Source organism: Capra hircus, chromosome 16 (assembly GCF_001704415.2).
Source record: "Capra hircus breed San Clemente chromosome 16, ASM170441v1, whole genome shotgun sequence".
Classification (NCBI taxonomy): domain Eukaryota; kingdom Metazoa; phylum Chordata; class Mammalia; order Artiodactyla; family Bovidae; genus Capra; species Capra hircus.
This window is the reverse complement of record NC_030823.1, coordinates 78,287,079-78,308,846: the sequence shown is the minus strand read 5'-3', so window position 1 is coordinate 78,308,846 and position 21,768 is coordinate 78,287,079. Positions and strand designations below refer to the sequence as shown.

At 61.4% G+C, this 21,768-nt stretch overlaps 1 protein-coding gene across 1 annotated transcript in view; it reads right to left on the bottom strand.

Moving 5' to 3' along the window:
• The window catches only part of PKP1 (plakophilin 1), a gene marked incomplete at its 3' end in the record, with an annotated part of 37,157 nt that extends 19,933 nt beyond the window's left edge, over positions 1-17,224 (bottom strand). Inside the window, 2 exon segments of the mRNA XM_018060842.1 lie at positions 7,521-7,627; positions 16,787-17,224. Coding sequence (XP_017916331.1) covers positions 7,521-7,627; positions 16,787-16,988 — 309 coding nt within the window.

Here is a 21,768-nt window from a genome sequence, read left to right as displayed (position 1 = left end):
CCACTCCAGTATTCTTGCCTGGAGAATCCCATGGATGGAGGAGCTTGGTGGGCTACAGTCCACCGGTCGCAAAGAGTCGAACACGACTGAGCGACTTCACTTTCACTTTTCACTTTGCTCTCCCCAAGCAGGAAGGCCTCCATAGAGACAGGGGGGAGTGGGGGCGGCGGCTGGGCTAGGAGGCTGGGCCCCACCCTAGCGAGGGGTGGCGGCCTCATCCACCAGCTTGGGAAAAGCTGCTTGCTGCTCTTGTTCCGCTAAGCATGGTGACAAAGGAAGCCGTGAGGGAAGGCAGCAGACCCTCTGCCGGTGTTTCGGCATCTCCTCCCCCCGCCCCCTGCTCCCGGCTCTGCCTGCCCCGCCTCCACACACCACCCCCCCCCTCCACCGCAGCGCAGACTGGGCTCCAGACCCAGTTCTGCTGAGCAGACCTGTGAGGCGTCTGCTGGGCCAAGCCCTGCACCGTGCTGGAGCCTGGCCTGCCCGCTAATAAATCGGAACCCCAAGGCCCAGTTCGCTCCGACCCCACCAGGATGCCAGGACCGGAAGTGGAGACAGGATGGGGGAGAGCAAACTGCCCCCTTGCCCTGCCCCAACCCGGCGCGCCCTGCGCCCACCCGGTGTGACGGCCGGGCCGGCCGGCCCTGCCTGTCTGCTCGCCCGGAGCCCCGGGGTCCCGTCCCCAAGCCTCCCCGACACGGGGAACCAGGGCTGGGGCTGACCAGGAGACGAGGCTGGAGGTTAGGTGGCTCTGCCGCTCGCCACAGCGCCTCACTCCAGCCTCTGACGCTGTTGTTGTTTTTAACGGGCGAGTTAGGGCTTTAAAGACTTGTTGGCTGAGATTAGTTCTTGTTGTGACTTAAAAAAAAAAAAAAAAGGCAAAACCAGAACACACTAATTTTCTTCTAGCACGAAATAAAGAAGCTTATGATCAGCCCTGAGTCTTCAAATCTTCCCTCCAAAGTTTCGGAGGCTCTGAGGTGACTCATGAGAAGGAAGGTAAGCCCGACGGCGGCTCACGGGGAGCGGCCCTCCTGGGAAGACGCTGACCGGAAGCGGCAGGTGGATTAAAGCCAAGAGGTTAAAGCCTCTCCAGAGGAGGGGGCGCCCCTTCCCAAGCCCCATGGGGAAGGCCCACTGCAGACTGTCCGGGCGGGCAGAGTCCGACCTTCAGGCGCACTGAGGCCCTGCGGGCACACGTCTCCCTGAGCACGCCCCCCGCCCCAACCCCGGGCCCACCAGCTGGGAGCCAGCCAGGTGACATCCTGCCTTCTCCGGGGCCTGGCCCCTGGCTCTGCCCTACTCGGGGGCAATGGCCCTGCCTGGTGAACTCTCAGACAGGAGTGCCAGGGGTCCTGGTGCCAGCCCCAGGCCTTGGCATTCCCCTGCCCCCGCTGACTGCGAAGGGCAGCCCTCCGAGCTCAGCTCCCTGCCCAGAGCTGCCCTGGGACTCCGCCTGCGGGCTCCCTGGCTGCACCCTCTTCCTTCCAAGCCCCCGGGTGCCAGCTTCTCTCCCCCAAGTGAGGACCCCTGACACGGGACCTCAGAGCCAAGGAGGCCCTGCTGGTGAAGCTGGAGGCCGGCCGGGCCAGACAGGGCCGCTCCCACCGGGAGGGCAGCGGGGGCGCCCCTGGCCCCACTCCCTCGTCTCCTCTCTCGGGCACATTCTGTCCCTCGGCAGCAGGATCATTGCCTCTTCTTGCCCAGCGAGAGCCCGGGGCCCTTGGGACTGGGTGGGGGTGCGTCACCGCTGGCAGAGGACCCGGGCTGGCAAGCACCTAGACCACTCCCTCTGGGGGCAGGAGCCGTGCCCGCCTGGACAGGGCTTGCTTCTCCGCCGGGACTTTCCAAACCGATCAGACAACCCAGAGAGGGGAGCAGGGCAGGAGGCAGGCCTGGGCTTTCAAGGCGGCGGTTTCCAGGGGCCTCCCCTCCTCTGTAGGGAGTTCGAGGGCCCTCCTCCTCCCTGCAAAGTGAAGAGCAATGAAGCCCGAGCAGCTCTGCAGCTGCTGCAAGGGTTAATTAGCCACTGTTTCCCTGGTGCCCGGCCCAGATGAAAGCAGAAGGCAGTGCTCCCACAGGCCTGGGGTGGCCCCACCCCACCCCACCCAGAGACCACCGTGAGGCCCTGGCAGCCGCTCAGGGGCTGCTCGCCAGCCACACAGAGCCTGAAAAGTCAGGGCTGAAGGAGCCCTCTGCTAGGATCTCATCCAACAGCCTTCCTCCAAGGCCGAGAAAGGTCTCGAGAGGAGATGAGCCCCAGGTCCCTCTGCTCGTAGCAGCTGAGCTGAGAGCAGAATCGAGGCCTCCAACTTGACCGGTACATCCTGTCCACAGCCCTGCCTGCCCTGGAAACAGGAATTCTCACCCGTTGTGGGGACAGGCAAGCTGAGGCTGAGAACAGGCCCCTCTATACCACCTGCCTCTGGGAGGAGTCTGTTCACTGGCAAAGATAGGCTGGTCCTCTGCTTCCAGGGCAGGAGTCCCACCACATTCTCTCCGGCAACCCCGCGCCCGGCCCCTGCAGACCCTGCGCACACGCGGCTCCCAGAGCCTGGATTCCCATCCCCCACAGAGCCTTGCACAAGCCCAGCCCTCTCTACAGATGGGGGCCTCCAGGCACCTCTGGGTGTTGGGTGCCCACCCCCCTCAAGGAGGGGGTCCCAGCACATGGAGGCCGGTTCGTGATGGGCTCATCAACCACTAACATGTCAGTAAGCACGTATAGCTGAGAAGGGACTGGGAGGAAGATTCGTAGTGAATCCTGGGTGTTTTCTTTAAATAACTTTTTTTTTTTCCCCAGCAGTGCCATTCTGCTTGTGTGATCTTAGTTTCCCAAACAGAGCCTGGGTCCTCAGCAGTGAGAGCACAGAATCCTGAGCACTGGACTGCCCTGAAAAAGTGAGAGTCACTCAGTCGTGTCCGACTCTTTGCGACCCCATGGACTATACAAGGAATTCTTCAGGCCAGAATACAGGAGTGGGTAGCCATTCCCTTCTCCAGGGGATCTTCCCAACCAGGGGATGAACCCAGGTCTCCCACATTGCAGGTGGATTCTTTACCAGCTGAGCTACAAGGGTAGCCCAAGAATACTGGGATGAAGTAGAGAAATGGGGTCAGTGGCCAGAATGAACACAGAATCTCCCCTGATCATTTTCCTGGGGCGTCTGGCCCTCCAAGTGCTGGTCTGGTGTAACTGAGCACGGAGAAGGGGTTCAACACGGCGCCCCTGGGGGTACCCTGGCCCAGACCGCCTGGCAGCTGCTACCGTATGGGATCGTCTCCCGGCAGGATGCTTTCAGCCTGTCCACAGCCAAAGCACCTCTTTCCCGTGTGACGCCGAGAGGGATGGAATGCTCATGACGCACTTCTTGGTTTGTGGAAAACCCTTCAGGCTGGAGGCGCAAGTGAAGGAGACTGATGCTGTAACCCAGAACCTTTCCCAGGAGTCTAACCTGTCCACGGGCTGCAGCCTCGTCCAGGACACGCCAGGGTGAGAGCAGCCCGCTTCCAGGGACCCGGTATAAGGACCGTCATAGGGGCCAGCAGCCTCCCTTCACTCCCCTAAGAAATTCGGTCTGGGTCCCTAGCCTAGGAGACAGGCACTTAGGGGGTCTTGTTTATATTACAGGGAATAAGTGGAAATACACAGTGACCTGGGGTCACCAGATCCAGCAAATACAGGACACCCAGCTAAATCTGAAGATCAGATAAACAACAAATAACATTTTAGGAGAAACAGGCCTCCAAAATTGCATTTCTTTATGTTTTACTGGGCAGCCCATCCTGACCTCCATTGACGCTGATGGCTGAGGGACTCGAGTCCAGGAAGGAAAAAGGGGCCGCTGCCCTGCAGCTTTTGGTGGTGGGGAGGAAGGGGTGGGCAGGGGTGGGGGTGGCAGGGAGGAAGTGAGCGGATGTGAATCACGGGTCTTGTCTGAGTCTCCAGAAGGGGCTGCAGTGCTAAAAGATAGGGACTGATGTCTGGAGTGAGGACAGGAAAATCCGTCAGGGTGAGAGCCAGGAGGCAGGGTCTAGTCTGCTGCCCCACCCCCAGCCATGAGACCCTGGGCCTCACCGGGCCGGGTGTCCTCAGCTGTGGAACGTCAGCCTCGGTGGGCTCTGACACTCCCCGAGCCCGGTCCTGAGGACACGGCTGGGCGTGCCCCACCCTTCGCCTCGGCTGCCCCGCTCCTCGTTCCCCGAGGTTCTGGACTCTGGGCTCTAGCAGTGTGCCGCCCCGTAGATCTGGTCTCCAAGGGCCAGGAGGCTGGAACGAGCAGAAGAGAATGGACAACTGACCGGCCAAGGGTTTTCTCTGGACCGGTTCTTTCCCTCAAGCCCCTGCATGGTGTCAGATTCACTCTGCTTCATTCTATTAAACACCCTCTACGTTCAGCTTTCTTGACTTGTGAAACGTGTGCGTGCACTGTGCTGAATCACTTCAGTCGGGTCCAGCTCGCTGCGACCCCATGGACTGTAGCCCACCAGGGCCTCTGTCCATGGGATTCTCCAGGCGAGAGTACTGAAGTGGGCTGCCATGCCCTCTTCCAGGGGATCTTCCCCACCCAGGAATCAAACCCTTGTCTAACGTCCCCCGCATTGGCAGGTGGGTTCTTTACCACTAGGCGCCACCTGGGAAGACTGACTTGTGGTATAGATGGTCATAGATTATAAGTAGTGTGAGTAATATGATGACAGTATACATAAGGACATATATATATCTGGAGAAGGAAACGACAGCCTACTCTGGCACTCTTGCCTGGAGAATCCCTTGGACAGAGGAGCCTGGTGGGCTACAGACCATGGGGTCTCAGAGTCGGACACGACTGAGAGGCTGACACACACATATATATATCTCATCTATAGTTTTTAAATTAGAAGACTATTGCTGAAATAGAATATAAGGTAGAATCATAAGGCTTTTTAAACACCTTTAGAACTTTCCTTTTTGGAACCGCCCACAGGTGCTTGGCGTACTTAGATAAAATCCATGCTCAAGGGTGACCTATCTTTGTTATCTGAAGTTGATTCAATGTTTCCAGCCTGAGAAGTGAGGGTCTCAGAAGGCTCACTGTCATTTCTGCTCAAACACAGGTCCTGACAACACAGAAATGGGGTTGGTTTTCTTAGGGGGCCCCTAAAACGACACCAATGACCAGCATATTTTATGAAGATTTTTAGGGGTCACGAGTAACGGCGGAGCTGGAACGTTCCTGCGGCTCAGCCACCGACACCTGCGTTCGCCTTGCCCGTGTCCTCTCTGGGTGTCTCCCAGCTCCCTGTTTCTCCGAGGGCAGCTGGAGGCTCCTCTGAGGAGGGTCCGCGTGCCCTGCGTGCCCCCAGCCCCACCCTCTGGTTTCTGGGGAGGGGGCGGGCTGAAGCCCCCTGGCGCGGGCGCAGCATCCCCCCTGGGACAGCCCCTTGGCCTGAGGCGCGCCCCCTGCTCCGGCCGAGTCCCAACCTGCAGGGTTTTGCCGTCCTGGCCGACACGTGCCGGCTCCAGCATCAGTGTGGAAGGCATCAGTTCTTCCACACACACACACCCCCCCACCCGCCACCCCTCCCGCCGCCAAATCCCCGTGTGCGCGCAGCTGTGCGCTGTTCCCAGAAGCCTCCTGAACGGAGCAGAGCCAGGACGTGCCCCGACAGCGCCGGCCCTGAGTCACGTCTGAAGTCCCGCCAGTGGAGAAGGAGGGAGGCCCGGGAGGGAGGGGTTCTCACCAGGTGTCAGCAGGCAGGCACCGCGAGGGTGGGGGCGGGGGGACGGGCTCAACGGGCAGGAGAAACGCTCAGCCCTGCCACACTCAGGCTCTGGGAGCAAGCCCTCGGGAAGAGCTCCCCGTAGCCCTGTCCAGAGGTCCGCTGAGACAACCACTCCCGGCCCACCTGACGGTGCAGCCCGGGGGATGGACCCCCCGCCCCAGGGCAGGTGAAGCACCCACGGAGGGGAGCGCCGGCACTGATCCAGAACCACAGCGCCCGGGTTCCGATTGGGCAACGCACCGCCATGAAGACAGACAGCAACTGCCCAGTCAGCAGCTTACTCATCCTCACCGCCGGTCCCGTCCAGGGACCTGCCCTCCTCTCTCCTCACCCTTTCCATGGCATTATAAGTCATCTCCAGATTCTGCTGGGTCATCAGTCTACGCGTCTACAGCCCTTTGCTCACATCTGTGCCTGAACCACCAACCTGCTGGGCTCACGGTATTCAGCAGGTATTGGCACTGGTGTTATCAACTGACATCAAGAATCTGAAAAAGGGGGGCAGATGAATGCATAGCAAACCTGGGTAAAGCTGTGACATGCAAGAGAGGCAAGCCCCCTGCCTGAGCTACCAGGGAAGCCCAGTCCTCCCTAAGGAGCCTCAGTGAGAGCTGAAGGAGGACGGAATCAAGGGGATGACAAAGAGCTTGTAACCCGTCGGCCACCCACCTCTCTCTTGCCCGGGACCTGGACGATCAGGGTGACGTCTGTGAGCAACGTGGGCTCAGAGCCAGAGCTGCTGAAGCCTGAGCCCCAGGGCACAGAGCCCAGTGTCCCCTGGGAAGCTGGCCCCGCTACACAGGCCTCAGGGGCCTCGCAGAGCTCCTGGGCAGTGCAGGCTGATGTAGGCGTTAGCAAAAATAAAGTCATGGAATCTGCAGACTGGGCGAAAACCTGGGCGTCACCTAACCCAGCTCCCTGATTTGGAGTGGAAGACGACTCCTGTATGGGCTTGTGTGGTTGAACCAGAGCATCTGGTTCAGTGCTTGGCGTGGAGTTAGGGCTAGAGAGGTATTTGCCCAGTAATGGGTGATGGGCACAGAGGGTGAGGCTACAGAGGAGGATGGTGACAGGGCCAGAATGAAGCATCACGGACAGTCTCGTTGTGCTAATCAAGCTCAGGTTTTTTAACGCATGTTGTTTCATTTAGTCCTGATGACAACCCAGAGGTGGACTCTGTCAGACCCATCCTACATGTGGAGAGACTAGGGCACAGAAGGCTCTCGCCCAAGGTCACAGGCCCAGCAGCAGCACAGCCAGAACCTGAACGTGGGTCTGTCCAGCTTACAAACTCGAGCCACACTGCTCCCTGGCACACACCCTCTTACTCCACAGCTGCTGCCGCCGAGGATGCCCCCGCCCCCAGCCTCAGGGGACCTCCAGAGTCCCGTCCTTGGTCATCAGCACACACTGAGGAGAGGGGGGCCCTGCGGATTTTTCTAGAAACATCTAAATATGCCCATGAATGGACCACAAGAATTCAAACTTCTTTCAGATCCATGAGTAAACTGGACATAGGAGAAAATGGACTTTAAAAAAATTATGTTTTCTTTATGCCTTTTCTAAAATGCGCTCATTTAGAAATACCCACTCTGCCCCGAAGGAGGCTGCGATAGCACGACATGTGAGATAATGGCCAAGCAAATGGACCGGTCGGAGATGCTGCCCCCCACCCCCCTTCTCAGCAGCCAGGACACTTTCTCCTGCTCAAGCCAGGGACTGTGCCCGCAAGCGCCCAGGAAGTGGCTCCTTACCGGGTAGCCCCACGAGCCGTTCCCCGCCTGGAACTTGGAGTAGAAGCTGCTCCGGCTGCTGGTCCCGTAGCTGTTGTAGTTGTCGGCCAGGCCATCGTACATGGAGCCTTGGGGACAAGGACGGGGGTTAGGACGGTGCCAGCCCTGCACTGCCCCCAGGCCTCGTACCCCAGGCGTCAGTGCCCGCAGAGGAGACCAGGAGGACAGGGAGCAGCCCTGTGCCCGCCTCTCCCCCTCAGCCTGCCTCCTGCACAGCCGCACAGCTGCGGGCTCAGCTCTCAGGGCCCCGGGCAGCCAGCCCTCTTCTGGGGTCTACCTGCGGTGGGCTGGCACCAACAGGTCAGGAGCTGGCCTGGGGGGCCTCGGGCCCCTGCCGCCCCGGTCCAGGGAAGCAGGACCCCTCGCTCCACGAGAAACGCCTTCCTGCTCAGGGGAAACAGCCAGGAGGTGGACATGCTGGGCCCAGAGCCTGCTCTCAGGGCCACGGGGCAGTGCCTAAGGATGCAGCCTGCGCCTGGCGGACTCTGGTTCCCGACCCAGATGGGGCGAGGGGCCTCCTTCCTCTCCCAGGCACCCCCGCTGCCAAAGGGGGAGCAGCCACCAACCTCAAAGGGCCAGGAAGGAGTAATTACTGTTTTCCCAGAGCGTGTGGGCCCACAGATGACAGGGTCCACAGGAGGACAGGGTGTCACCACGATTATTAGGGGCAGGGTGGCTTCGGCTTGCAGAGGGCAGCCTGGGGACATGGCCCCTTCACCGGATGGCGGGAGTTGCCCTCAGGACAGCCAGGCTCTGCCCGCAGCCCTGGAAGCTGACGGTGACCTGCCCGGGGCTCCGCTCACGCTGCGTCTTGTGCTAAGCCTTGGCTGCAGACGCAGAATCGTAACTGTCAATGAACCCAAGCTCAAAACCTGGGACCAAGCTCCACCTGAGAGGCTGTCCTGGGTCCGGACCCCAGGCTGCATCCCATCTGGCGCCCCATTTCCTGGACCAGGAGCTGTGGCTCGATGGCCTGGGCATCGGGAGCAAGGCTGGCCCCACAACCTCATTAAGTGACAGCCCTGGGGAAGGCGGGTCCCGGCCGAGGGCCCGAGCTCAGCTCCAGGGGCAGGGTCTGGCTCAGTCCGCTCCCCACCGGGGTCTGGGCCCCACAGACCCCCACACCTCCAGGGGTGGACACTGAGCCCCTGAGCTGGGAAAGAACGCAGAGCAGGGGCAGCTTTGCAACGTGGCTGGAGTCCCCGCCTCAGGCCGCCTCCTCTGCCTAGAGCCAGGTGACCCCGACAGCTCGTAGGAGGGACCCTGCCCCTGACTCCCCAGGCCCCCACCATGGAGGGCTGCTGGGGCCACTGGCCGTGGCAGAGACCCCTGCCCTGCAGCCTAGAGGTGTTGAAACTGGGCCTGGCTCTGGACCTCGGTGGGGGCTCCCCAGGTGGCTCAGGGGTAAAGAACCCACCTGCCAGTGTGGGAGGCACAGGAGACGCAGGTTTGGTCCCTGGGTGGGGAAGGTCCTCTGGGGAAGGGCTTCAGGCACTGGGGAGGAGATGCTGGCGGCGTGTACTGAGCACACTTCAGTATTCTCACCTGGAGAACCCATGGACAGAGGAGCCTGGTGCGCTACAGTCCATGGGGTCACAAAGAGTTGGGCACGAGTAAAGAGACTTGGCACGCACTTGCCCTGGGCCTGGCCTTCCTCTTCTGGACAAAGAAGGGGTGGCCTCTCTGCACCTCCAGGTCCCATGGCTGTGTGACCATAACAACTCTCGCCTCATGGCATTAAGGGAAGCCGGCCTTCTTGTCTCTAGAGACAGGCTTCAGCAAGGAAGCCTTGGGCACCAAAGCCTTCATCATCATCTGCTTGGCTGCCAGCCTCAGGGTCCCTCCAGAGGTGTGCCCATTGCAGGGTGCCCTGGGCCCAGGCCTGACTCCCGAAGGGGCTCCCCTGAGGCTCTGACTCACTCCAAGCTCCCTGATGACCAGGCATCTCTTCCCTTCTCAGGAAGCCGTCCCTCTGAAAGGCGACCTTCGTCAGGGGGAGTCTGGGGGCAATCTCGCAGGCATGGACACCCAGGGGAGGCAGCTGACAGCTGGCATGCTGCCCACCTCCCCTCTGTCCAGCCCACTCCCACAGCCCTTCTGGGTGGGGCGGGGGGGACAGACCAGGGTCCCACAGGGCAGGAACGCCTCACCCAGGGGCGGGTGTGGGCCAGCCAGCCACTTTGGATGGAAATCTGGGCTGAAGACAGACACGGGATCCTGGGACAGGCATCCCCAGGAGGCCCCACAGAGGGCAGGCTCCCACGGGGCCCCCGCCCTGCTCGAGAGGGAGGCGGTCAGCAGTGACGTCACTTGTCCTGTCGGTCACCAGCTGAAGCATCTCTTCCCCAATGCCTGCACCTGCCCGCCTCCCTCTTACTTCCTTCCACATGACGGGGGGGGGGGGGGGCGGCGGTTCTCTGCCGTGGCTCTGGGGCACCCTATCAGCCGAGGCTAGTCCCTGTGACCCAGGGGACTGCGGTGGTGACAGGTGTGGGTGGCAGCTCTCACTTCTGGTTGGACCAAGGTCTCCAGGCCCTTCCAGGCAGCTCCTGAAGGCACCTTCCCAAGATCACCTGCCACAGGGGGTCAGACTTCCTGACTCCCACTGTGAGCTGCCTGGCTTGGCCTCCTTGTGAGAACGAGGCTGCCATCACACCAGCCACCACTGCTTCTCTGGCAGAAGGCAGCTGCTTGTGGGCTGTGGTTTCGAGGGAGGGGAGTCCAGAGACCTCACACACTTGCAGTCACAGCTTGCTGTGTGCCAGATGCTCGAAGGGGTGCAGGCGGGAGGGGAGCCGTTTGTGAGCGCTGCTCCCACAGCAGAAGCAAGGCCCCCTCTCCTGACTCGGGGGTCTGGTTGGTGAGCACCACCCTCTGAGTCAAGCGCAGCAGGAAGAACATGGGGCTTCTCCCTGAGAGTGATGGAACAGCTCTGATGGCTTCCCCACCGGCCCCTTGACCTTTCTGGACACCACTCCTAGGAAGCCTTCCACGATGACCCCCACCTGGCCCCTGCACCCCAGGGTGCTGTCCTCTCAGTGCTGGGCACAGTGAGGTCTGGCGCCCCCTGCCCAGCCCACACCTGCAGCAGGGCACTGAGGTCCTTCCCTCCACTCGGCCAGGTCCCCCCTCACCCAGAGAGGCACCTGGTTGGTTCCTGAACTGGGGAGAGACTGCAGCCAGAATGCCCACGGCCGTAGCCCTGGACGGGGGTGGGAAGAAGGGTCCCAGCACCGCTCATGCCACATTCAGCCCACCTCCCGGGGAGCACGGCACCCACAGTCCTCTCAGGAAGGGCCGTGGGCCTCTCTGTCCAACATGCGTCTGCCACGAGGTGTCTGCCCACCCCAGAAGTCTGGGGTCGAAGGGCAAAGGTCTGCCTTCCCTGTGGGGTCAGCATCATCGGCTGCTCTGCCCGCACAGAAGCCTCATTTGGGTCAGCGATCAGGGGAGACCATGCCACAGAAGACAGCACCTGGGGCCCTCCCCTCGGGCCGCACAGGGGGCGACTTGCCCTGGGTCACCGGGGAGCCCTCGTCAGGATGCCCAGGGCTCTTCCCCCGCCGGGCAGGCGGACCCACCCGGGGTGACTCATCCTTCCACCTCCAAGCTTTCCGTGGCCACACCCGCCACACCTGAAACATTCCTGCTCTCCTCTCGGCAGGCCCCGCCCGCTCCTCCAACCAGACCACGGCCAGCTCCTCCTGGGGAAGACCCGGGAGCTCGGGCCTCCCACGGAGCCGGTCAGCACTTGGCCACCTGCTGGACACACTCCATGCTGTGGGCTCCTCGTGTGTGTGTGTGTGCGTGTGTATGCGTATGTTTGTGTGTGCGTGTTTGTGCACGTGTGTGTGTGCATGTGTGTGTGTGGGGGAGGCCCCCACCCACGCCAACACCAGGACCGGACCCCACCTGGAGGAGGTCCTCGGGACGTCAGCCCGCCTGCTGGCCAGGCTGCTCCAGGGCAGAGCCCACCCCCCTCCCCAGCCCCTACACCCCACTCCCACAAGCCGCCGGCCCTCAGAGAGGGGCGCCTCTGACGCCCCACGAGGGCGTCTTCTGGCCGCTCTTGCGCTTACGTCGATTCCTCAGCACAAAAGCTTGAGAAAGGACACCCGCTACCTTTTGGCCCCGAAACGCCTTTGCTTCACCCCCTAAATCCCTCCCATCAGGGGTGCCCAGCAGAGCGGGGCCCACAGTAACAGGGACTTCAGTGAGAGAGTAAGGATTGTCAGGAGATGGCACGGGAGACGCCTGGGCGCCTAGACTGTCCGGCAGCCCGGCACCTGCCCTCCCACCCCCGGACATCGCAGGAGATGTTCCGCCCTCGCCCAGGCCAGGAGGGAGCTCTGGATGTGCCACCCGGCCCTGGACGGGGGCGTTCTGCCCAGCCCCACAGCCAACCTGGCACAGTCCTGCCCGTCCCTGCGCACGTGTAGGAACAGACACCAGAGCGGCCTGGGCCGCCACAGCCCTGTCTCCCCCATCCCTCGCCAGCACACGTGACTCCCGAGGGCCGGCCGGGGCGTGCTCAAACCAGCTCTGAACCTGCTTCTCCTTCTGATGATCTGTGCGCGGCCACCGCTGAGCCTGAGGGTTGAGCCAAGGGCAGGGCTGGCACAGGGGGCGGGGCTGGGCAGGGCTAACCCCGAGGGTGGTTCCAGAGTAAACGACTGTCCCCAGCTACTGCTGTGCTGGATGCCATTTGTGTGTGTGTGGTGTGTGTGCATGTGTGTGTGCGCGCGTGTGTGCGTGTGCGTGTGTGTGTGTGTGTGCATGCGATGGGGTGGTCCCCACACTGGGTCTCTGTCTGAGGCAGGGCGGGGACATGAACAAGGCTTCTTGAACTGTTGAAGCCCATCTGCCCCCGCTATCCCCACAGTAACTGAAGCACAGCTTCCAGGGTGGGGCCCGGGCACGCGCGTTCCTTAAAACTCCCAGGCGCTGCCTGCGTGTGGCCACGACTGAGAGCACCGAGCACCGGGAGATGGTGTTTTAGTTCCGATGCTTCCTGGAGGGAGACCGGGAGGGCTGTGTCTCCTGAGGAGCGGCCTTTTGCCGCGGCAGGTGGTTTGCGGAAACGGTCTGCAGAGGCAGCGAGACAAGCAATCTGCTTCCAGTGAAACATCTGGGGGTGGTCACGCCCCCCCTCTTACGGCTGCATGGACCCAGAGAGAGGCAGGGCTGGCCTGAGGTCACACAGCAGCTGGCCACAGCTCCAGAGAGCCCGCACGCCTCCTGGGGCTGCACGAGCTGGGAGGCGGGGTGGGCGTGCGGGTGTGCGAGGACACCTGTGTGCACCCGTGCGTGCCTCAGGGGTGCGGCCAATAAAGAGCCTTGCACGAGGCTACCTTCCACTCCTGGGAAACACTCTCATTTTGTTTTGTTCAAACATCACACACCTTCTAGGAGTCATGCCCTGTAGCAGAGGCAGCTCCCAGAGTTTTAAACCCGGACCAACTGGTGTATTGATACAGAGAGTTTGGTGTGTGGGGAGAGGAGTTTGTTTCATTTGTTTTTTTAAGCTTTGTCAATGAGCTTAGCAAAGCAGCAGGAAGCTGGGATGCGTGTGCCGTGGAACAGCCGGGCTACTCGGCGTTTCTGCATGTGTTGTAACAGGCCGGTGGGAATGCTGGCTAAATCCTCAGCTCCAAGCCAAGGGGTGTTGTGAAGAAAGGAGCGCTGGCTCCTGCGAGGTTTAACCAGGACGCCGCTCTGGGACAGGCCGCCACAGACACCCTGCCCTCCTCGTCCCTCGGCGCTGGTCCCGAGGGAGAAGCCCAGCAGAGCCTGAGCCCGGCCCGTGCCTGGGACGGGACACCTTCCCAGAGAGCGGAGAGCAGATCCCTGCCCTGGGCGCAGCCTCGGGCTGAGACACGGCCCACGCAAGCCCAAGAGCCGGCCAGCGCGGCCCTAGATGGGACCGTGCCACCCCGCCCCCTGGGGGCGAGCCTCCGCCTGCAGGGCCTCGGGGAGAGGACACCTGCCCCGCACACCCCCCACCTCTGCCCATGCTGCAGAGGAGGGTGCAGATGGGACCCCCAGCCGGTGATGACGTGTCTCAGGGCAGTGGGCAGAGCGGCAGGTCAGTACTCCCTGGAGTGAGGAGTGGTGTGCAGAAGGGAATGGGCTCCAGCATGTGTGTGTGTGCACGCGAGTGTGTACGTGCAGGTGTGTGTGTGCACGTGCACGTGCACGCGTGTGTGTGCGTGTGGTGGTGGCGGCAGGTTTGGGTTTGAGTCTGAGTAGACTTGGTCAGCTTTCAGCAGAGCTTCGAGCGGAGTGTGAAGGGCATGAGCACAGCCGGGCCTTCTCTGGGGCGGGACAACAGTGAGCCAGCCCCTTCCTGCACAATCCACCCTGCATGGACTCCCCCTCAAGGGGGTCACATTTTCCAGCCCCCATCTCCCACTGGGCTGCCACCTCCCCAGGTTCCTCCTGCTTCCCACCTGGGCTTACACCCTTTGCCCACGGGCACCATCAGGAAGAAAGGGCAGCCACCCCCCAGAGCCCCTTCAGGAAAAGACGGGGGGCAGGTTCCGAGCAGACTCCTCCTGCAGGGTCTCCAGGCCCCACAGAGCCCCTCCCTCCATGGGGACTGCCTGGCTGGGCAGGGCATCTGTCTGGGCCCAGGTTTTGGGGGAGGGCACGGCGTCTGCACCAGACCCCTTCCACGGGCCCCTTTCACCATCCTCCATGGCTCCAGGCCCATCACGGACCAGGTGGAGAGCAGCCCCGAGGGGCTGGAGCCAGGATGGGGGCCAGGAGAATCAAAGACCCCACAGAAGCCTGCTCTCCTGTCGTGGGAAACGGAAGGAGAACTGAGTCTGTCCTGGGGCAGAGGGGGACGGCCTGGCGTGTGATCCCCCCAGGGACCCTGTCACCCGTCCTGGGAACCAGAGCACATGCGCCAAGTGAAACCAATGGGACAAAGAGAGGCCAGAGCCGGCAGCGGTGGTCACGGAGCAAACAGGGGGCACCTGGGCGGTGCTTGCAAAAGGAGGGGATCCCTCCTAAGACAAAGCCAGACAAACCAGAAACACCAGCTCCAGGTGGCCTGATGGCCTCGCCCAGTTACAGCGCCTGCTGGGGAAACTGGTCCAAGCCAAGGGGAAAAGGGACACGCCTACAGGGTCAGCCCTCGGGGAGGGACGCGCCGGCCATCGGCAGAGTCCACGCACACCTGCTGACGCCCCCAGAGGACCTCGGGGAGGAGGCGCAGGAAGGGGAGGGGACGTCACCACAGAGAGGGAGGCCGGGGCGCCCAGCCAGCACCCTGTTGGGGCTGGGAGGGGGCATCGGGCACCTCGACTGGCTGGCTGTCTTCTCCGGAGCTGCGGCCCCCAGCGCAGGCCAGGGAGGAGCTGGCGGGGAGGGACCGGCGAGCCCTGCCCCAGGGAGAGAGGAAGCCGGCGTGAGCAGCGACTGCGCTGTGCCCAGAAAGGGGCACTTGTTTTCCAGTCCCACTGCCAAAAAAGGCTGGAAGCAGCCGCCGAGGCACCAAGCAAAAAGGAAGGTGGCCAGCGCTCTGGAAGCTGCGACTCTGAGTGGGAGCCTGGCGGGAGAGGAGCCGGGGCAGGAGCGCAGAGCCACCGGCGTGCGGGCTTGGGCGCAGAGCAGTCCTCTGCCAGCCATCTTCCCGCCCTCAGCTCTACCTGGGGCCAGTCAGGGGAGAGAAAGAGGCACGGAGGCAGAAATCGTGAGCTGCCGTGTGTGTGTGTGTGTGTGTGTGTGTGTGTGTGTGTGTGTGTGTGTGTGTGTGTGTGTGTGTGAGAGAGAGAGAGAGAGAGAGAGAGAAAGAGAGAGAGCTGGTGTGTGTGAGAGAGAGAGAGAGAAAGAAAGAGAGCGAGCTGGTGTGTGTGTGTCTGCGTACCCCTGCGCATGTGCGTGTGGGCCACGGGCGGGGGTCCATCCCCTTTGTGTCCTCCTCTTTACTACTCTCATCTACCCCACTCTCTCATGAGCTCCTGACTTGAAAAATATACCTCTTTTTTTTTTTTTTTTTTTTCGATAAATAAACCTTGGTTGACCTGTACTGGTTTACAGTCTGCACCTTCCTTATTGGCCTTAAACTACTGGGCTTCCCTGATGGCTCAGACAGTAAAGAATCTGCCTGCAATGCAGAAGGCCCAGGTTCAGTCCCTGGGTTGGGAAGATCCCCTGGAGATAGAAATGGCAACCGACTCCAGTATTATTGCCTGGAGAATTCCATGGACAGTGGAGCCTGGGGGGCCACTGTCCATGGGATCCCAAACAGCTGCACACACACGACTGACCCGACTTTCACAAACTTAACCAAATAATTAAGTAGAAGGTACCTGCTGACTTACATGTAATTCTCACTGGGAAATGCTCTGTATGAAAGTCTTTGGTCTAGAACTTCCACTAAGGCGCCTGTCAGGTATCAGACCTTCCTCCCTGAGTTTCAAGGGTCCTGCCCCTTTCTCCTGCCCTTCTCTTAACAGCTGGGGGACCTCAGTGCAGCAGGGAGGGGCTGGCCAGGCCCATGCCTAGATCAAGGAGTGCCCAGCACCAGGGCCCAGCCAGGGGTAGGGGCGGTTCGACCTCCAACCAAATTGCCTCTGGCCTCTAAGAGGCATACTTCTACACTGGCTGAGTGGGCAGGCGAGTCCCAGGGAGAGGGGGCTGCTCTCAGCCTCGGGGAAAGGGTGTCCTGTACCCCTCTCCGGCCTCAGCCCCCAGGGTCCGCGCTGCCCTGGGGCCACCTGGGAAGCACACTGCCTCCTCCGGGTGCGAGGCTCCCGCGCCGGCGCCATCACAGGGGCGCCTGCCTCCTGTGCCCGGTTCCCGGAGTGAGCGCCCCTCCTGGGTTCTCGGCGGGCTCCGTGACTCCCCGCCCATCCCAGCCAGGCACTGGGCGCCCCGCTCCGCCCCGGACTGGGACCCCACAGCTAAGTCCGTGAACGTTGGGGCGGGAGGGGTGAGGGACGCTCGACCACGGGCAGCTGGGCAGGATCGGCCTGGGGAGAGACCCCCGGAGCCGGCTGGGGAAGAGAATCCCTGGACCCGAGGTCGGCCCTGACTGTCCGTCGCTGAGCGGTCAGGGCCGCGGCTCCAAGGTGGACCAGGAGGCAGGGCGCGCCGCTGGAGCCCTCCGCGCGGACCCTGCCCCGCGCCCCCGGATGGGGACGCGCGCGCCCCTCGCCCTGCCACCTGGGAGGCGCGTCGGGGAGGGGCGAACGGCCAGGCGGGCGTCCGGCCTTTACCTCGGTTGGAGTGACTCAGGGTGGACGACTGCGAGGACTTGGACTTCTGCCGCTTGACGGTCATCATCACCTGCTCCTGCACGCGCTGCCGGCCCGACGTGCCGGTCTTCATCTTCTGGTCGGACGGCAGGGCCAGCGTCGAGTTGTCCTGGTCCTGGAAGCACTCGTAGGCCAAGGCGGTCTTGAGCGGCGAGGGGTTCATGGCGGCGCGGGCGCGGGGCGCGGGGCGCGGGCCTGGAGAGCGAGCCGAGCGGCGCGAGGTGCGGGCGGCGGCGGGAGCGGGCTCTTCTCGCGCTCAGCGGCGCCCTGTGCCCATAGAGCGACGGTCCGCGCGCGCGACGGCTCTCGGCTGCTCCCGGCGCCTCCACCCGCCGTCCGGGGCCCGGCACTGCAGGGCCCGCCCTCCGCCAGACTGGATATACCGCCCCGCCCCGCGCCGCCCCCTCCCCGCCGCGGCCGCTCCGCCGGAGCCGCGGGCGCCGCGAAGCGGGCCGGGCGCTCTCGGGGGCAGGGCTTCCAGTCCCGAACGCGGACCGTGGCGGCTTCCTCCTTTCTCTCCCTTTGTCCCCGTCGCTCTGGCCGCGACCTGCCGAGGCGAGGCCGCCTCCGGGGAGCCGCCCTCTGGCCCCGTCCTGCGCGCTCAGGAGTAAAGCGTGCGCTCAGCTCGGGCCGCGGGAGACTTCTCTCCGGGAAGAGTCCTTCTCCACGGGGCGCCCCGCACAGCCCGACGCCCGTCTCCCTCCGTCCAGGGGTCAGGGCAGAGACCAACCCTGTGGATGGGGGGCTCCCAGGCTGACGCAGAAGCACAGCCCTGTCCAAAGGCTCGGCACTAAGACAGCTTCCTACCTGAAGGGAGGAGGTGGGGGCCCGAAGCCCACCCAGGGCGAGACATGAGATGCGAAACCACCGGGGAGCACCCCCACCCCCACCCCCATCCCGGGCATGGCTCCCCAGGGCAACACTGGTTGAACAGTGGATGTCTCTGAAACTCTGGACTCAAATCCTAAAATGGGCTCCTGGCCCATCTTAGGGGCTCAATAAAAGTCAGTTTTAACCGATGAATGAAGACTGGCTAACTTAAGGTAACTTAAGGTAAATTAAGGTAACACGAACTAAGTAACTCGAATCCTGCCGAGATCCTTACAGACAAACTGGAAGGTTGCCTGGCCTTTGCAAAGTACCTGGTGGTGGATTTATTACTCCGGGAAGTTGCGCCCGCTCACCCACACTCCCTGGGGACACGTCTAGTGACCCTTCGTTCCTATAGCCTTGTCTTCAGGCCCAGAGGTTCCTATAGCCTTGTCTTCAGACCTGGTGTGTAACAGAAACTGAAGATGGAAGAAACTTATGTGGATGGAAATCTTTCTAAAGGCAGCGCGCCCTGCCTTTCCCCGTTAAGCAAAAGGCCCTGAGCACAGTCGTGCCCTTCCTGACACACTGGACATCCAGTGCTGAGCTGCAGTGCGGCCCAGGGGCTCCTCAGCCGTCGCCTCTGCTCTCCTTTGTAGCTGGCACTCAGAGCTCATGTCCTTCCCTTTCAGTCTGCCCTTCTGCGCTGTAGAGGGGACGCTCAGAAGCTGTGCTTGTCAGGGATGCTGTGAAGAGGGATGGAGAAGCCCGAGGACGGTCTTAGGGCCCACATGATGGTCACTCTCTGGCTGCCTGAGACGTGGGTGTTACACGCAGCAGCCCAGCTGTTCTCCGTAATGCATTCCTGGGAGCCACGTGCAGAGCAGAATATCGTAAAGCACGTCATGGTTTCAATAGAAATAGTTTGATAATTGAGGGTTAGGTCCCTAAGAACTTAGCGTCAAGTGAGCCAGAGATGTGACCAACGATAGGTCGCAGATAGCCAAGTCCCCCCCTGCAGATCTTGACCATGGCTTCCAGCTGCAAAATCCCCCTTCTAGCCTCAGTCTGTCAGGGCTGGCCATCATCGGGCCCACCCTCTGCAGTTCCCTGACCCAGGGAACAGTAGCTTGCCCCTGGTCACCAGTTAATACACAGAGAAGCCTCCATTCCCATCAAACCTGGCTCTCCCTTCCACACAACCAGCCTCCTTGTAAAAGCCCTATAAAATGGGCCTTAAAGTTCAGGGCACCTGATGACAGAAGCGCCCCATCGTCCTGTAAACACATAACAACACATAAAAACACGAGTCCATTGTATCACTCACTTGGACCATCTACAACCTAATATGCTCTCCATAATAAATGTTAATTACGTCTTTAAACAATGAGAGTTTTGCTACCTGTAGGATGCAGAAAGGTCCCTGAAGAGGGTGACGGGAGTAGCCCATATCGCTACAAAAGGCCCCTGGAGGTCAAAACTGATTATCTTTAGAATCGCTTCCAGATATGAAGTTTTTCTAGATGCTTCTCTATGATTTTGGTATTAATATTGTGATACATTGAAAGCCACAGCAAGTATTCACTGTGCTCCCACCAATCAGCACGGTCTGGGCCCTTACATGGACAGCCTGGTTTGAATCCTTACGATCTTCCTATGAGCTGAGTACCAGCACCATCATCTTCGTTTTTCAGACGAGCAAACAGGCTTGGCACGGTTACCAGGCTGGTAAGCACAGGCAGCCTGGACCCAGCGCTGGGGCACCTGGGGACAGTGCTGCACTGCCTCTTTGAGATGTCCCCATGACAAGCAGCCGCTGAAAGCCTTCCGTGGACCAGCCTTTTTACAGCATCTGTTCCATCACATGGCATGAAAGCCAGGCCTTCGGGGACCCAGCCCCAGCCGCGTCCCAGGTTCGCTTCATGGTGCTGGACTGGTCCCCTCCTCTGTCCTCCCCACCAAATTTGTGGAGTGAGGAGGCAGACTTGATAGCTCCCAAGCCCACCATCACCCTAACACCCGGACCAGTTACCTTCTCTCTCCTGCCTCCAGCATCAAGGAGAAAGGAAGTGTGGACGTAGATGTGGATGGAGAGCGGGCTGGTGCCAGGAGCCCGTCCATGCTGCAGACACGATTCTATCTCCCCACACCCACCCCCCACAACCTGCAGGAGATATGGCTTTGCCGACAAGAAAACACACTCAGAACCATAAAGTCAGTGGTGCAGCAGAGACCTGAAACCAGTCAGACCTCCACCTGGGAGAAAGAAAGGAAGGGGACTAGGGCTTCCCCAGCGGTCCAGCGAACAAGACTCTGAGCTCCCAAGGAGGAGGCCCCGGGTTTGATCCCTGACCAGGGAACTAGATCCCACAAGCTTCAACAAAGAGTTTGCAACTAGAAATCCCGTGAGCCACAACCAAGACTCCATGCAGCCAAGAGAATAAACAGAAGTTTTAAAAAGAAGAAAGGAAGAGGGCTCATGCCACAAGTCTGGGACCATGGTGAGGCTTATTCTGGCTGGAAGACCGGTCTCAGGCCACAGCTCTTGCCATCCATCACCGCCCTTCTCCACCTGCTCCAGCCCTGCCCCATGGGGCCCTGCTCAGAAACAGGCTGAGAGGGCCACGGTCCCCAAGGAGAGAGCAGAGGTCATGAGGGCCCCTGAGATGAGCATGCCTGTAGATGGTGAAGATACCTTGGCGGGTGTGGGTGACTTGAGTCGTGAGGGTGTGGGGCGGTCTAGGGAGAAAACATCTTGGAAGAAGTTAACTCTGACTTGATTCGGAAACAAGAGTCGATTTCATCCTCAAAGATGTCGCCATGATGAGTATGAATGGGGGTCTCACCCTCTCCCTGCCCTGCAGGCCTCCTGTGACCCCGAGTCCACCACTCCCAATGCTCAGGCTTGTAGCTTTGTGACCAAGAAGTGGACGACGGGTTCCTTCATTTGACGGTGTTCCGTGAGGACCGCCCACTGGGCAGGCCCTGTCCCAGGACTCGATGCTCAGAGAGACCAAGTTCCCCTGCATCCAGCTCACCTCCTGGAGGCGGGGGAGGCAGCTGCAGCCGATCCAGGCCAGAGCCCTGGCCCGGGTGGAGGCTGAGAGCAGGCCCCTGGGGCTCCTGTTTCAGTCCCCCGGGTGAGGGAGCCACCTCCACCCGAACCCCAGATGGAGCCAGAGCTGGCGGCTCCCAGGTGGACCCCGAGCTGGAAGGCACGGCCCACCTGGTGCAGCCCAGGCCTCCGGCACCTGCCTTGTCCACCCGCACCTGCCCTCCGCTGCAGGCAGCCGTGGGCCTCCCGTGACGCCTGCCCAGCTGCTCTAGCTGAGTCCCTGGTCAGCGAGTGGGCTCCCCAACTCGGGAGACAGAACCTTCCCGGGGGACCCCGCTGCCCTCCCCAGCCTCTCGCAGCCTCCCCTCGCTCTCTCCCCTCCCAGCCCTGCCCGCTCTCCTGGTGCCCAGTGCCCACTCCCTGTCTTTGTGTGGCTGTCGCTCCGTGTGCAGCTTGCCCAGGCTGTCCTGTGAGCTGTCCCGGGGCTGAAGGGCTGCACTGCGGGCCAGTGCCCGCGAACAGCACTGTGAAGGGTGGCCTTCACCCTCTGAGGCAGTCTGGGAGGGTCAGAGGCCGGCGCTCAGGCGATCGGTCTCAGCCGTGTGAACCATGGGTGTAAAGGCCCCAAACCTGGCCATGTCTTCAGGACCCACAGACCAGGGTGGCCTCGGGGTGTGTAGGGGAGATGCGCACAGGTGGGCACAAGCAGGCAGGGTCCCGCACGGCTCCGTGTGGTGACGGGAGTGCCCTGTGTCTGTGCTGACTGTGCCAGCTACAGCACAACGAGGGGCGGGTAAAACAGGAGCCGGGACCAACAGACACGTGCGCTCCTATGCCTGTGGGTCTCCCAGGGAGGGCAGAGCTCCGAAGAATCGCAAGGAGAGATGAGAAAGCCTTCCTCAGCGATCAGTGCAAAGAAACAGAGGAGAACAGTAGAATGGGAAAGACTAGAGATCTCTTCAAGAAAATTAGAGATACCAAGGGAACATTTCATGCAAAGATGGGCTCGATAAAGGACAGAAATGGTATGGGCCTAACAGAAGCAGAAGATATTAAGAAGTGGCAAGAATACACAGAA